Source organism: Tinamus guttatus, unplaced genomic scaffold (genome assembly GCF_059628265.1).
Source record: "Tinamus guttatus ecotype Peru unplaced genomic scaffold, ASM5962826v1 Tinamus_guttatus_pri_ptg000489l, whole genome shotgun sequence".
Lineage (NCBI taxonomy): Eukaryota > Metazoa > Chordata > Aves > Tinamiformes > Tinamidae > Tinamus > Tinamus guttatus.
Genome location: NW_028289023.1, coordinates 2,839,277 through 2,855,610, shown reverse-complemented (window position 1 = coordinate 2,855,610; position 16,334 = coordinate 2,839,277). Strand labels below are relative to the sequence as shown.

The 16,334-nt window shown below is 43.0% G+C and overlaps 1 protein-coding gene across 2 annotated transcripts; it reads right to left on the bottom strand.

Annotated features, from left to right (window-relative positions):
• Positions 1-27: 27 nt before the first annotated feature.
• On the bottom strand, positions 28-16,334 carry HBP1 (HMG-box transcription factor 1). Of its 2 annotated transcripts, none has more exons than XM_088533210.1 (11): positions 16,292-16,334; positions 12,568-12,760; positions 11,204-11,438; positions 9,911-10,043; positions 9,066-9,177; positions 8,824-8,936; positions 8,341-8,497; positions 7,680-7,824; positions 5,099-5,425; positions 1,581-1,722; positions 28-389 (listed from the first exon to the last, which is right to left on the bottom strand). In XM_088533210.1, exons 1-11 carry the CDS (start codon positions 16,304-16,306, stop codon positions 372-374), a joined length of 1,590 nt encoding a protein of 529 aa, XP_088389336.1. In that variant the 5' UTR covers positions 16,307-16,334; the 3' UTR covers positions 28-371. The 2 variants fall into 2 exon arrangements, with proteins under 2 accessions (XP_088389336.1, XP_088389335.1); XM_088533209.1 differs by lacking the exon at positions 16,292-16,334 and adding an exon at positions 14,467-14,575.

Below are 16,334 nucleotides of genomic sequence, written 5' to 3'. Positions count from 1 at the left end.
CAGCTGTTACATATTTTAAAATTCCCCTTTTTGTACTTTTTTTAAAAATAAACATTTATACACATCTCCTTCGCGCCTTTCTAAAGTACTTTAGCACCACAGGATATCCATTTTCAAGCCTATATTACCTGATATATATACGAAGTTTGGAAGAGAAGTAAGGCAATTTGGTTTAACATGTTGATAGTTTTAGCTTACTTAATGTTCTATTGTAAAAAGCAAATCTGCACTCGTATGTAATCACTTCCGACTTGATGGTGCCAATGATGGTCACAGAAATTCACAACAAATAGTAAGACCTTGATCTTGTATCTTCTTGCCATCAAGCAAAAGCCATGTTGTAAATACAGAGTTAACAGGAAAATCCAGGCTTAATGCTGTTGTGAGCCCTGAGAAGAGAGAGAGGAAAACGTGTTAGCGGTAACAACACAAGGAGGAACACGGATGTAATCTTAAACGTAAAAACACTGATTTTGAGATTGCAAATACTTTTAGTGGTCAATTTTGCAGAAGGAACCCAAAGACTTTCTAAAACAGAGATAACTGTTTTGTCCCCAGTCATCAAAAGACCATCCAGGCCACATGGGCAAAGCCTGGAATCAGCTGCCACTATCTGCAGAGCTAACCAAGCTGGGAGGGAAATTCTTCGGTCCCTGCAAAAGAATTAGCAGCAGCAGGAAATATGCCGACTATCACAGTACCAGCACCGCACATCTACAGGCCTGAACACCTTAAAACAGGGCAAATCCTTCCCTAAGGCTGCGTAAGAAAATGATCCTTCTCTCTAAGGCCGAGCCCAGTGCAGCTTTCAGGTACAGCTGCTCGCACCCTGCCCCGAGCTCCTGAAGTTCCTAAGGGCCCCTGGGAACCGAGCTTGATTTCTACAGTTATCTGTTAAGCTCCCATAACTTCAAACCTAGGGTGGGACAATCCGATACCCAAGCCTGCAGCAGTGTAAAAACAATTTAATAAAAGGAAATATTTTGATTACGACCACAACACTCATCTCACAGGAATTTCTCACTGCCCTTTTTTTTTTTTTTTTTTTTTTTTTTTTTTTTTTTTTACACAATTAACACATAGCAATAAATGGAGTTTTTCAACATTAGAGAAAGAAATACTCAATTTGCTCCCTCACCTATATTTTAACAGTAAAAAAAAGGCCTAGCATAAAGAAATAAAGGTTTTGCATGAAAAAAGAAAAAGACTCACATTAGAAAAGGAATTAATGCTTTTTGGGAAATGAACAGATTTCAATTTAGGAATATCCTTATAAGCTAAGGTTTTTCCTAAATTGAAAAAAAAAGCCCAAAGTGTCATGCCCTTCTTCTGCATTATGCCAGCAGAATTGTTTTCTGACAATAGAATTCATGGAAACTCCCCAAATCCACTTCTGGATCTGTCTCCTGCAACTGCCCACAAATGCATTAAAGAACACAGGGAAATAAAATGAAGGTTTGGGCTAACACAGGAAATAGAAGTAGATGGCAGAGTAAATTCTGAACAAAAAGGAAAACAGTGTAGCTACCACATGAACACATTTTACTATAGAATGAGGAGGTTTTTATGACAAAACATACAGAATTTGTTCGTTTTCGTTTCCAACAATCAGGATTTAAACGTTTCTGTTCTTCTGCCAAGGCCTTGGCTTCTAGTGTGTACATCCTTCTTTCTTCATTTTTCATTTTCTTCCACCTGTCCCCAAGTATCACACTTATGGCTCTGCAAGATAAACGTTAACACAACGGTCAGGAAAGGATTTTTCATTTTTTAAAGAAAGTCCCTCATTTTCCTTTTTCATCTCTGCACTTGAAAGAAAGCAGCAAGTTAAACATGAAAACGCACGTACATGGAGCAGAAATGCAGCACGTCCTTTGAAAGGCTTTTTCAAGAATCCCGTTCCGGTCACCTTCCCGTGCGCCCTGCAGAGCCGCGGGCAGCTCCCTCCAGCCGAACGTGCCCGGGGGCTCTGCGGGCTCCTCGCCAACATCCCCACGCCAGGAGAGGCTGTTTGTTCTAACGCGCCCAGCACCGTTTCCCGGAGCTGAACGCGGGTTGTTTTCCCTGCTCCTTACAAACTTCCTGACCTTTGCACAGCATTTCCCCACGCTATCGCACCGTAGTGCCCCATTCAGGCTCACGTGCTGGGTCAGTATGAACACACAGCCCAACTCCAGGCTTGGGAAGGATAAAATCCCCACACATCATTTGACCAAGGCCCATAATTAGAGTGATGAAAGTTTTATTGCCAGGCCTTTAAGGATAGAGTGTGTGCAACTATGGTGTTGGCTTTTTCAGGTTTAAAAAGCTTGTTGTAGGCTGTAAGGTTATTCATAGGCTTTCTAACACCATCAAGAAGAGCACGATGTCCTCAAGCATTTCCACAGTGTGTTTCCATATGGCAACTGTGGAGAAGGTCGGTCTGCTCCGTCCCAACAAGGAAACGATTTTAACCCTGGAGAGTTTATGCTCCAGGGAGCAGTGAGGGCTCTGCAGATGCTGCCACCGAGCCTGGGCTGTCAACACCCTGGTGACTCCCCAGAGCAAAGTCCTCTAGATGCAACCAGACCCCGTCAACAGCAAATCCATTTGCACAGCCTGCCTCCTTTGGCACATTTTCTGTTTTTCTTTCCAAATTAAGAATCAGCATCTTCGGGCTATTAGTAGTAAACACACTCCAGTTTAATTAGTGGTATTTTCTGTACATTTTGGCAGTACCCAGAAATGCATCAACAGCACCAGAAACCTGCCCTTTGTGTCACTACTTTGTATTCAGGCACTCGCAACCCCAGAGAAGAACACTGTGACCCAGACGGCCAAAAAAGCTTCTCCTTTTCCAAATAAAAAAGCAGCCTCTGGAATCTTTGTGTTTGAAAAATCAAAACAAACTGCACCTCCAGAGACAGAACTGCACTGAGCCACTGAAACTAAGTACGGACCTGTGTGTTCAAAGCCTCACGCATCTGGTAGAGAGACAAAAGCTTTGCTCCTCAGAGGAAGGATTTCTGGGTGTGAATCCCTGAGACTGGAAAAATGATATGGACGGAGCAGTTTCTCTAACAGACCTCAGCAAGGAGTGATCCTGCTGACCAGGAGGTGCGAGGCCTGCACCCCGGCTGCACCCCGGCCCTTTCAGCAATCAGGACCTGTGAGCTCTGTTCATGCCCTGTCCTCCTCAATACTAACGGGGTACCTGAAAGCATTTTAGCAACACACTGGAGGACCCAACCACTTATTTTACAGCAAATTCATAGAAAATTGTAAAACAGCATTTGAGAACAGCTGAAGTTCACTCTGACTATTTACACTTCATGAAAGTTTCTTCACGTTCTGCACTACTCAGATTAGTCACAAATTTCAGAGGGCAGGATGAAGTCCAACCACGGCTACAGCAAGGACACGAAGCAGTGCAGGTCTCTGAAGCCTGGCCCTCACCGCAGTGCTGTGCACCTGCAGGCTGGATGTTTAACGCTCACGGTGGTTTCGGCACAGCTGCCCCTTCTGGGATCTGCTTTTTCTCCAAACAGCTTAACTCAAAACACCTCAAGTTCTCTCCTTTCTGGTAGGCATAAACCAAATAAAATGACTAATAAGTCTAAGAGCTTAAGGGTACCAAACTGGGTCCTAAACATAACTGACTGCAAAGATCTATGCAGTGATCCAAAAACCACATATACTTACACTTTAAAAACATGACAAATTAATGAACGCCTCAGGAACCCTTAAGCAACAACAGGGAAATGCCTGTAAACTCCACTGTCACTAACTTGTATGATTTATCCTGCATTGCACTTCCTAGATGCCAAGAAACAGTGTTCAAAAGCCGTGTCTCCAACGGCACAGGGAACACTGCACTCACAACTGATCTGTAGCTTGTTCAGTCGCCACTTTCCTTCAGCATGAATCTGCTCATGGAAGTAGTCCAACTATTCTGACATCCATCCAAGTTCACTGCATCCATTTGAAATCAGCATTTTAAATTACAAATACAACCACCATAAACTTGCCCAGTTCTCTATTTCTCACTGATAGTTGCAGGGATTCTGAAGAGAGCAGATTTGCTTCACTGAAATTACTATAAACATTGCAGAACATCAGTGCCATGACACACGAGGCCAGATGGCATCCAAGGATGGGTTATTTGTATGGTAGGATTTAATTTCTTAACACTGTTGAAAGCCTCCCAACTGGAACGTTAAGTAACAGCCAAACCCTCCCAAAGCCCTGTCACCTTTAACTGCTGCCAGATTTAGTACTACATTATGTGCCAATGCACCTTTCATGGCAACAGTTTTCCTCTCCTAATGTTATACCCATAACATTAGATATAAAATGGGTGAATTTTCATGTCCTTCAGTTAATATGTGCATGGACACAGTTATTATATGAAATCTTATTTAAAACATATATCCTGGGTGTCTTTATTAAAAAAAAAAAAAAAAAAAAGGACATGGATGTCACACACAAAACCAGAAGTAAAAGCAACACAGTGAAGAACCCTCCCCCAGACACCCAGCCATTTCCTGCCAATTAGAGCAAATTGTTCAGGACTACCCTGTGACAATAAAAATTTGGCAACACTTCATTACTCTTTGGACGTTGATCTTTCAAATGTCCTAAGAATTGGGGCCAATTTTTAGCCAGCTACCCAAACTGATTAAAAAAAAAAAAAAGAGAGTAACTCTACTGAACTATCTACATTATTATGACAAGGCATAGTTATGGTACGGCTATCAAAAACCAGAAGTTCCCCCTTTTTCATTATATAACATGAGCAGAAAACCTGGGATGTTTTTCCATTAACATCTATCCTTGGTGTAAACAGAGTGCTGTATATTTGTAGCTTTGCCTGTGCACACATCTACGCATCTCACTTGCTTCTCCCAAATGCTTTTTCACATGACTGCCAAAAATGGCTTTAATGTGTCAAATTGACTGAGTACTGTAAATATTTAAAGCATCTTTCAAACTGATTCTTACAACAACATACACAAATTTTATTTCAAATGCAAAATTTAGTTGGCTGAAGGTTTTTAGGTAGGACAAGCTATTCTGCTAGCTCAACGGCAAGGTCAGAGTTAGAATTTTACACCATTACCTGTTGTCTTTCCCTGGGTACATCTGCGTGTACTCAACTCTGTATTTTTTGGCGAAAAGCATGAAGGCATTCATTGGTCTTTTGCACTTGTTTGGCGAAGTGGCACTCACAGTACTTGCAGTCCCTGAGCTGTGGCTTTTGCCCGCTTTGCTGTACAGAGCGCTGGAGGAGAGCGGCGGCGAGGCCGTGGCCGCACAGTTCTTGCTGCACTCGGAGCCCTCGGGCTCCCGGCTGCTGGGCGCCCCGCAGGACAGCGACGCGCGGCGCTGCCGAGCCATGCTGCTCAGCACGTACACGGCCGAGGAATCCAGCGGGGTGAAATCGTAACTGCAACAGAGACACACGACAGGAATGATTCCAGCACTGCCGCATGCGCACCGCCTAAGCAGCCGCTCCACCCTCAGTCTGCACTAGCTCTCTGGGGTCTCCTGCGTGACACAAGGAACCTCTACTTGATGTAGAAGTCAGTTATTAACATCTGGCGGATGAAATGATGGTCATTTCAATACGGCAGCAGACTGCAACTCTGCAAGATCGGTTGTGCACTATCACTCTCCAAATGTGCAACAGTTGTTATACCCTGGCTTCAACTTTTATCTTCTTTGGAAAAGAAGCTTATTTTGGCTTCTGTCCTTACCAAACCCCGAATCTCGTCAGTGAAAGGTACTGACAGTGACAACTAACCTGGGGAGCACAAACGTGCAGTTTTGTCACAAATGTTTGTTAATAACAAACCTGAACCATCCCAGTAATTAATACTAGATACACGCAAGCACAAATAGCTGCTCTAGGAGTGAAACACAGGTGCTTTTAGCACTGACATCAACACACTGAGACCCCCATGACCTGGAGAATTTCTGAATTCAAAGCTGACAAATGTCTGCCCCCTAGTGACAAAAATGTGAGGTTTTCTCCATACTCGAAGGTGTTTCAGCCACTTGCAGCAGTTGTTTCCATACAGTTCAGACCTCCAACACTATCAATCCTCACAGTTTCCTTCTGACCACCACCAAGCAAACCTCTAATGGAGAGCACCACAGAAGAAACTACTTCTGATCTCTCGAGAGCTACTAACTGTGTGCAGAATGACAGTGCTCTATTCTTCCCTATGCTATGTAAGGGAAATGCACCTCCAGAGGTGCCATTCAGTAACGGATTTAAACCCCAAATCACCACCACAAAACAGAGAATCTGCATCACTCAAAGGCTCCTCGCCATAGCCTTGTGGCTACGGTTACGTGGTTTCTGGCAAAAGCAAAGGGTGTAGGCTGCTGGCTGAAATAAAATGGAACGAGGAGCAAGGATCTGTTGTGGGCCCAGCCCACACGCGCGCAGGCACAACCCGTGTGTGGGATGGAAACCCGGGGCAGAGGCTGCAGCGCCGCCTCCAGAACACAACCCCTCAGAAAAAGGAAAAGCAACCAAAAAGGCACTGATTACACTGACAACCTTTCAGGCCAACTCCCACAACGATGAGAGAGGACCGCTCTGTTCTACAACACCCAACACTTTCCTGATCTCCTTCCCGTAAAACAGCAACAAGGTTTTGTTTGTAAATGCTTCTACTGCTGCTGCTGCTGCATGCTCCCTTCTGGGTGCTTTCCTGTGTCCTGCCCTGAAAAAGGGACGAGGAATTTGCACTGTCCCCACACTGCTCTACTCTGCTGCAGGATGACTAAGATGCCACAGATCCCATTTCTTCAGTAAGATCTAAATGCACCATTCCATCAGCTCTCTACAGACAAAGATCAGAATACAAGTAAATAAAGCAGAGAAAAAAAAGCCTCAGACAGCAACTGTGTGAGGACAAGCACTCTGCCATCTCTACTGAAAACATATGAGAACTCTTAGGACTCGAAGTTCGAACAGCATTCTAAATATTTTTTACAATAGGAAAAAAGTATCAGAAAGCCACTGAAATGAAATCAAATGACAAAAAGTTGTCAAAGGAAAAGGTTCTGCTTAACCTAGAAATCTCCAAAGGAAAAAAAAAATCTTAATACTATTTCCTTTCTTAGGATACTGGAATAATTTATGTTGGTCCAATCTCCAAAGGCCACATGGTCCCATCCCCTGCTCAAAGTTAACCAAACCCTGAAGCCAGATACAGCTGCTGTTATTACAGGAGAATGACAACTAGCAGAGCCTCCAAAAGTAATTAATAAGAACAAATTACAAAAGCACTGTCCTCTGAGGCTTTAGTTACTAAAACACTGTTCAGATAAGACACAGAGCTGCATGTGAAGCACACATAATAGCTGGCACACACATATTATTGTGGGAAAACTGTATTAAAACATTCAAATCTAACTCATTTTACCTAAAGAGTTCTTGCAGATAATTGATCTGTTTTAAACTATCATAAATCAGGTAGGTCCGAAAAGTTATTTCACTCCAAGGTCTTATTCCACCATGCAGCAGGGCACACTATGACACAGTTCTACTGGTACTCATCCTGTCTCCCCTCTCGCTTATCACAGTATTCTTTCTTTGCTCAACATTTGTTTCAATTTCTTGTAGTCTTAAGATGCCTACTCATTAAATACAAAATCTGCTGAGGCCACTTTTATCCAAAAATTACCTTTTAAATGTATCAAAAACACCTGAATCATCAAAGTTAATGGCATCAGGGTGTCCAGGAGGTAGACACAGATCTCCAAGATGCATTTCACAGCATGGAATGCCATGCTGTACCACAGTCAAGCTTGGATAAAAAGATGACCAACCTGAAGTGGTAAAGAGTCAAATTAGACAGACGGCCAGACAATCTCTCTATTTCTTAACTGGAGCAGTCCTACATATCTAAATGGAACCATGCTATGAACATGTCCTGATGCAGTTTCTTTCACTCAAAAGAAAAATCAGAAACACGTAGGGAATTCTTACAAATGGTTATTTTTAGCTCAAGTAGATTCTCATTCTAGCAAAAAAGTGATCAAAATCAAAAGGTTTTCCTCACTTGCTAAACTTTGTAGCTTCCCTTCTCCCCCCAGTTTATCTGTGTTCCTATGCTGCATTTACATAATTATATTTGACCAGATTTTCCTTCAAGAGACATAAAATATGTTATTTTTACAGTTTTGTTCTTTCAAATTCTATTTTTTTCTTTGCAAAGCCAGTCAATTGATTCTACAAGACTGCTTTTATTAATTTCTTGAGTTACACAGAATGGCAGTAAGACTTGCAATTATTTTCTATGAGGACTTTAACAGAAAGCCAAGTATGTTGTAGTAATTTCATACCTTTGTTTTTAACATAAAAAGGGTGATCAAGTCTGCACTCTACTGTAAGCAAGCCATCTTCCACTGTGCCAGGATCAAAAGTCAGCTTCAGCACTGACTCACCAAAGGAAATGCTTTCTTCATGAGAAATCAGCTTCAAACCATCAGAACCATAGCCCTGGGAACACACACGCAAAGTAGAATTTTTCCCCTCTGAAAAGCGGTGTCATCATCTCATGGTATATTAAAAAAACACCAACATTTTAGGGGCCCTCTCTGCAAATTAGTAAAGACTATATACATTCAAAGCGTGCCTAAATGCATTTAGTTCAAGTGCTTTATGGCAAGACATTCAAATAATATAGCAATCAGCATTAGACAGGTTCAGTATAAACTTGTCTTCCATAAACCCTTTGAGACAGTAAATAAAGGCAGAGGGAGAACATTACAAACTAGATCTTTCGCTACAGTTGTTGAAATGAATTTATTAGAACTAACAGCTACCTTGTAAGCACCCGCTGGGAGATTCTCCTCATTTCCATGGCTTTCAGATCTAGCAAAGTCTTCAACATCCTGCCATTCTTTATTGCGTCCTTTATGAAAACATAAGCGTGAGCCTAACAGGGATTTTTTGAAGAAAAAAAAAAAAAAAAGGATCAATGTAATGTAAAATAGGCTCTATTATTAAAAAACAAAAAAGAAAAAAAGGCAAAACAAACACTCAAATAACTCTGCACACTTTTTACCTTTTAAAAAACAGTGCCAAACAGTTGAGGGCCAAGAATGGCACCATCCTAAGTCATCATCATCTGAAAGCGATGACATGCAGAAAATGCCGGATTCTGATTCACTGTTCGTCTATTGAGAAAAAAAAAAGTGTTGATACTTGAGCATAAAATATTTTAGTGCTCGTCATATATATTTAGGGACACTCAAATCAGCATCTGAGTCACATCTCTGCATTAAGTTCAAACAGAAATACAAAATGGGGACAAGACTCAAGGAATGCAGAAAATGAGAATTGAGTATTTTCTCCCCTCTCCTTTGTGCTATCCTGAAATTCTTATTTTTCATCCTTTATCTGAGATTCACTTAGGCCCCTACAGACATATCAGCTTAGACTCAGGTACAAGCCTTTCACAGGCCATCACCCTGCTGTGGCCATCCACAGGATCCACTCAAAGAACAAGTCACTCCACGGTCTAATAAATGGAAAAGGCATCAGGCCAATTCTCTTTTAGATACATCACTGAGAGAGACTTGCAATGATTTTAGCGGATCAGCTCTGGGAACAAATTTATGGCAGGAAAAGGAGAACAAGACTGAATTTTTGTACATCTAAAAGGAGATGGTTCTGTATATCCTCTTTAAGATAGCAAACAAAATTAATACAATTTTAAATTCTTGCTGTAGGAGGCAATACAACAAGCTCACTGTTTCTGGCAAAAGAAAAAGCAATAAAAATCTAGCTTAAATACAATTGCTATTAAAAGTAAACAGCTGTATTTTTTAACCAGTTTCTCTTTTTGAAAAGCTTAACCCATTACTCTTGCTTCTTTATTTGTGTTAGAAATGTTTCAGGACAACTCACTCTTTCATGTCTGACTGGTGTTTCATCCAAATCATTCTTGGACAAGTTTGGATCATTCTTTGAGGATCCTGGTGGAGGACGTGCATAGGAATGTAAACTTTTGCTTGTAGCTATTATGTGAACAGGAGATGATCTACAAAGCAAAATTTTAATAATCAGATTAGGGAAACATCAAATTTAGCCAATATTACTCTGAAGTGTTTTTATTTGGCAATCTGTCATATTTGAAATTTAAATTCATCATCATTTGTGCATATAAATACCCTGCTTGCATTCACATTCTGAATATACCCAGAAAATCATGCTGGTCCAGATCTGAATTATTAAACTCAGTTCTCTGAAAGGAAGCAGAAGTTGCAGGTGCAACTGGCTGTTCAATGCAGGTGGCTTACAGGGTGCACAGTCATTAAAGCTGTATCTACACTGCAGTCTGAGGAAAAAGAGGAGACAATCAAGGAAGCTTTCAACTTAGGTAGGAAAAAAATTAATTTGAACAAATATTTCTGTCTCTGTGAGCCAAATACCAAATAAACTACCCACACATCAATATTGAAATGCAATGACTAAAGGGTACAAGCTCAGGCAAAAGGAGCATTTAGCATAATTGCTGCACAGCTTCTATATTCCTCACGAATGACAGTGCCACTTCCAGATCAGCATCTTCCTGGCGAAACGCTGCAGTTTTTACAAGCATCTCTAAGTTAGAGCCCCATTCTGACAGCACCCTGCCTTGCATATGGACACTTGCAAAGGCATTACTGTTAGCACTACTGCATTTTATTTTTTATCCTAAACCAAAGATCAAAGCTCTAAAATAAAATTCAAGATCCCACACTGCTTCTTACAGCCTCATGGAATTTGCAGATCACTCATTTGAAACAAGATCAATATACAGACTGCATTGCATTAAATTTCCAATTAATTCTTTCAAAAAATTCGGAAGCCTGTGTTAATGCACACCGAATAAAGTTTAGTCTAATAAATTTATCTCAACTTTTCCTCTACTGCTTCACACCAGGAAAGAGCCTGTAGCTTCTGAACACCCTGTGGTTAAGGAACACCCTTATACTGTTCAACCTCATTTCTGGCTGACAATTAAGAACTTTTTGCAATAGGTGCAATAGTCCTGTGCAAACTACAGCAAAAAAAAAAAAAAAAAAAAAAAGTTACTATATAGGAAGATGACAGTCAAGAACAGGACTCCAGTTCAAATACAGAGAGCCTAGAGAACAAAGGAAAGTTTCTGAAGATGTTATACATTATAGAGATAAAAATGGAAATAATAATCAGTACCTGTTATAAAAAGAGCATTGCATCAAGGGACTCTGAGGACTTGTGGCTATATTGGCCAATTCTGTCAACCAGTTCACCCCATTCTCACATGAATAAACACTTTCCGAATTGCTGTTTGAGGTATGTTGGTTCCATAAAGGCCTTGAACATTCTTGATGTGAAACATCTGCATTAAGCTGGAAAAGTGCAGGTGGAGTAGAATCGGTCTGCACAGCCTGTAGTTCAGGAAGGTCATCTACAAAGAAATACACAAATTACCCTAACTACACCCATTGCTAAGTAAGACTTGACAAACAATCTCCCAAATGAAAAATGAGAAGTAACCTTGACAGAGTAACATTTTTTTTCTCATAGCACAATCACCAACATTTCACAAATTCCATTCATAGTATTTTCAAAATGCCCACAAAAATGACCAAAGCTCTAGTCTATCATTCATTCACACATGTATTTTAATAAAGAATATCAAGTAACTGTAGAGAAAAAGCATAACTTCAATAACATGTTTTTTTTTAAGTTTTTACTAGCCTGAGCAGTCAGCACAAAATTGCGCTGCAGAATTCTGCAAAGGTTCTGCAAACCTGCTTTACTGTAATATCAGCAGATTCAATAAAACACAACTAAATTTATCTGGCACAACATATATGCCACTAAAAACTGCCAATACCAGAGGCTGTACAGAGCAAAGCTTCCCATGTTTCCAGCTCTGAACTGGAATGGAGTACCACACGGGTCATGAAGGTTGGGTCTACAGCCTGGCACGGGTGAACTATCAACAATCTATACATTTTATATGTCATACAGGATAGCAGAAGAGAGCCCAGGGGCCAGGTTGTTAACAGAACTCTGAATTACATACTCTTATGTAACTACGTATCTTTGTTCTTAATTACTCTATGAATTCAATTAAATGTGTTAATATTTCTTGATTATATCAATACTTAATAACATATCTGCTGTTCTTCCACGATATGTAAGAAATAAAGTTAAACGTTCCTCTTCCCCAAAAAACTCTATTTGGAGTAGATCCAATAGCAGAATTCCCCTGCAGGAGGAGCTCCAGAGCTTTATTTTGGTTATTCTTGTGCAAGAAAAAATCCTCTAGAAACCAGGAGAAGAAACTTGCAGCTTTGAATTCAGCAAACATATTTATGGCGACAGGCCAGCACATCACGGCTGGAAATGAGTTACAGGGAAAAGTGACTGTAAACGAAGACTTTCAGATGTCACTATTCACTGTCATACTCCCTGCCCTACTCAAGCTCAAGTAACCCCATTCAGTCAGCTTCCAGGAACGCCACTGTAAGAAAATCACAACTGGATCAGGTTCAGCATTTGGCTCCTGAAGCAGCCAGGCTACTTACCGAGTTCCATGTGCTCATCAGAGGATGCATATCCAGGAGAAGATGGCAGGTTTTCATTACACTTCAGCAACTCCAGTGACTCATTCATCCCTGAAGTTCTCTTGTCCACTACCAGAAGGAGTTTCTGAACAGCATTAGGCATTTGATTTGTCTTCACTTCCCACACCATGTTAGGATGTTCCAAAGTATCTGACTTTAAAGAGACAGAGGTTAAAAAACTATACACATGTAAATATATCCTTGACTTACTAGCCAATTTTTACCACTATGCTGCTGACTTGAACTTGTTGTCCGCTGTGGTGCTTTTCCACAGAGTTTCTTTCTAGCCAGTACTGTTGACAGTATTGTTCTGCTCAAGATGCAAGAGTGAGATTTCTGCCAAACTACTTCCCAAGCTGTCCAGATGCTACTTAGGAGCAGGCTGATGCTCCAGCGTTTTGACTACGCCCTGCCAATTCACAAAACTTGCTGGTGTTGCACTCTGTCCTTCATCCAAGCCGCTAATGAAGATACTGAACATGATCAACCCTTAGTGACCATCCAAGGCTGGACTCTGATCAGCTGACCCCCCTCTGAGCCCAGCTGCCCATGTCGCTCTCCACCTCGGTGGTCCACTGCTCTCCAACTTGGTCACAAAGGCACCACGAGAAGCCATGTCAAAAGCCTTGCCAACAAAAGCCAAGGACAACAATATATTCACTTTCCTCACGCCACTCATCTCGCCACAGGAGGCAATAAGACAGGCCACATGTGATTTCCCTTTGATAAATCTACGCTGGCTGTTCTCAGCCACCTTCTTGTCCTACAAACGCCTGGCTATGCCTTTGAGTACCGCTTCCTCCGCCACCTTCCCGAAGGCGAGCGCCGGGCTGACCTGCCCGCCGTTTCCCCACAGTCTCCGAAGGGGATGTGTGACATTTTCTTTTTTGCTCACTCCAGAAGCCACATCCCCTTGGAGACGGCGCTCACAGGGCGCTCAGTCAGTTTCCCCAGACACAGCCCATCCCATCTGCTCCTCTAGACTCGTCTACATCCGCGTTGCACGTACTAGCTCACCCCAGCTCGATCCTCATCCATCACAGCTCCTTCCCTCCTTCCGACCCTGCCACCATGCTCGGGGACCCGGCAAGCCTGAGAACAGACTCTGCAAGCAGAGACCAAAGCAAGGAGGATGTCCCCAATCTTTTGTCATCAGGTCTCTTACATCACTAGGCATGAGGCCCACATTTTCCCTGCCTATCCTATTATTACTGGCACTCCTACAGAAGACTTCTCACTGCCCTTTACATCCCTTACTAATTTCAGCTACATTCTCAAATATTTTAAATAAATTGTTTTGCAAAAGGAAATAAAACAAGGCAAAAAACAAAGCCACTACCACCCAATTTTGCTGCAGTTTCATCTCCCCAAATCCCTGTGCTGTAACATTTTAAACTAAAAGACATATTTTAAATTAACTTCAACAGCCAGATAGCTGTGATTATTCTACACAATCACTCTCTCTAGAAGTTGGAAAACAAGGTTATCCAGTCTTTAGTAATTTGGTTATCTAGTGTTTTTTCAGATTATGATTAATTAAAGCTACCATAACATGATTAGTTTCTGCTTTCATGAAGTATCACTGAAAAAGTAACCATGAGTCTCTCACAAAAGAAGACACAGCTTAAAAGTACAGAAAATCTCTCATTTAGAAAAACTCTACTTAGAAACCTAATTAAATATTGGCCTAATTTAAATAAACAGGCATCCCAAACCTAAGAATTATATTTGAAACTACTCAACTCTCCCCACCATAGACACCACAATGGTGTAACTCTGAATTTTACAGAGATGAAGGAGGGAGAAGAAAGAGAAAGAAGAAATACGATCAAATAAATATAAAGAGTACTTGGGCTTTACCTCTAAGAGCCATCCTCAATGCAGTTTATTCCTCTATCATCCACTAGGGACAGCAGGAATAAAGAAAACCAAAAGAAAAGAAATGCCAGTCATTTGTGAACATAAAAAAAAAAAAGGCAGTGCTATAAGGCCAGGACCTTGATGATTATCTTTGCATATTTAACTCTGAAAAGCCACTCCCTGTTTTCTTGGCTCGTCTATATCCTTCTTCCTTTCTCTCTTTTCCCTTGTTTTTCCTTCCCCTCCCTCCCTTTTTTAAAAAATCTTTCTCTTGCCTCTTCCTCTCTAATCTTCCTGCAAAAACAAGCAAATCATCGTATTTGGGGAACGTTACCTCCACCTTCCTTCCTCCTGCTGCTGGGATCCAGACCTGTCCTGCTATACCCAACGCACCAAAGATCAGAGACAAGATAAGAGACAAGACATGGTCCTAGTCTAGACAGGGAAGAGACTTGTTTCATTCGAAAAAATGATCTGGGCTTCCCACTCACCAGGCTTTCTCTGAACTAAAACCATCCAGATGCAAAAAAAAAAACCACCACCAACAAAACACTCTCCAACAAACAAATTAAAAAAAAAAGCCCAAGCTCATTCTTTCTTTCTTTTTTTTTTTTTTTTTTTAATTCTGTTAAATTAAAGCCTGCTTTGGACATCATGTGATTCCCATCTTGTCCCTCGCCTTTCTGCTTTGGAACATTAAAGGGATAGACATTAATTAGCTTGTGCAGACTTTTTTTTCCCCCTAGTTCATGTTCAAAAATTGTTGCAAAAAGTGTGCAGCACAGGACTATAATTAAGACCATTTTCTGCAAAGGTTAAAGGAATTTACCCATGAATTTACATTTCAAAATAAGTTGATGCACCCTATGTAAAAAACTGGCAGCACGAACAAAGACCTTACCAGTTAAACCGCATTAAGCCCATTTTTGATGGGGAGCTAAATCCGATCCTTCTAAAGGGCTGTGGCCGAGAGGGGCCTGGCAGGACCCAGGTGACAAGCACCCAAACGGCCCGGTACGGGAATGCTTGGGGGGAAGCGCTTCCCGTGCTTCCCGCTGGAAAACACGGCAAACCCGCTGGAGCTCTGCGCCCGGAGCGCTTTGCTGGATGCCGCTTAGCGCGGGGAGCAGCTTCTCCAAGGCAAACGCAACCCACTGGCAGGACTGGATCCCGCTCCCCCCTCCCCCCGGGGCCTTTTCCTGGCCGGGCCGCTTTGATCCGGGATCCTCCCCGCGCATCCAGGAGGCTCCGAGCGCGCCCCCTCCCCCCGCGCGCGTTCCCGCGCGTCACGTGACCCGGCCTGGCCGCTGCCCTTGTTTATAAACTGCGGGCGGCAGCGCGCATGCGCGCAAGGCCCCATTCATTCACAACTGCGTAACAGCCCGGCCGGGCCGCGGGGGGGGCGCGAGTGGGGCCCCCCCCGGCCGTTACCTCAACCCCCACCTCGGCCGTTACCGCTCCCCCCCTCCGCCGTTACCGCAACACCCTCCAGCCCTTCCGCGGTTATACCCCCCATCTCCCCCCACCGCTACCCCCGGCCTGGGGCCGCAGGCGCCTCGGCTGGTCCTGGCCCGGCCGCTCCGGGCGGCCCCGCTAGTCAAGCCGCTGCCCCGCGGCCACCCCGCGGGCGCTCACCCGGGCAGCGCGGCGCGGCGCGGCGCAGCGCGGGACAACACTCAGTAAACAACGTCCCGGCCGCCCCGCGCGCGGCCCAACCGCCCCCCGGCGCGGCCCAAGTGCCGCGGCCGCCGCGCGGGGCCGGCCTGGGGCTCGCGGGGGCTCGCGGCCCCGCGCCAGCGACAGCGCCAAACTTTGTTGCACTTACCAAACCCGTCGCCATTACCCAATTCCCTTCGGCTTCCCCCCGC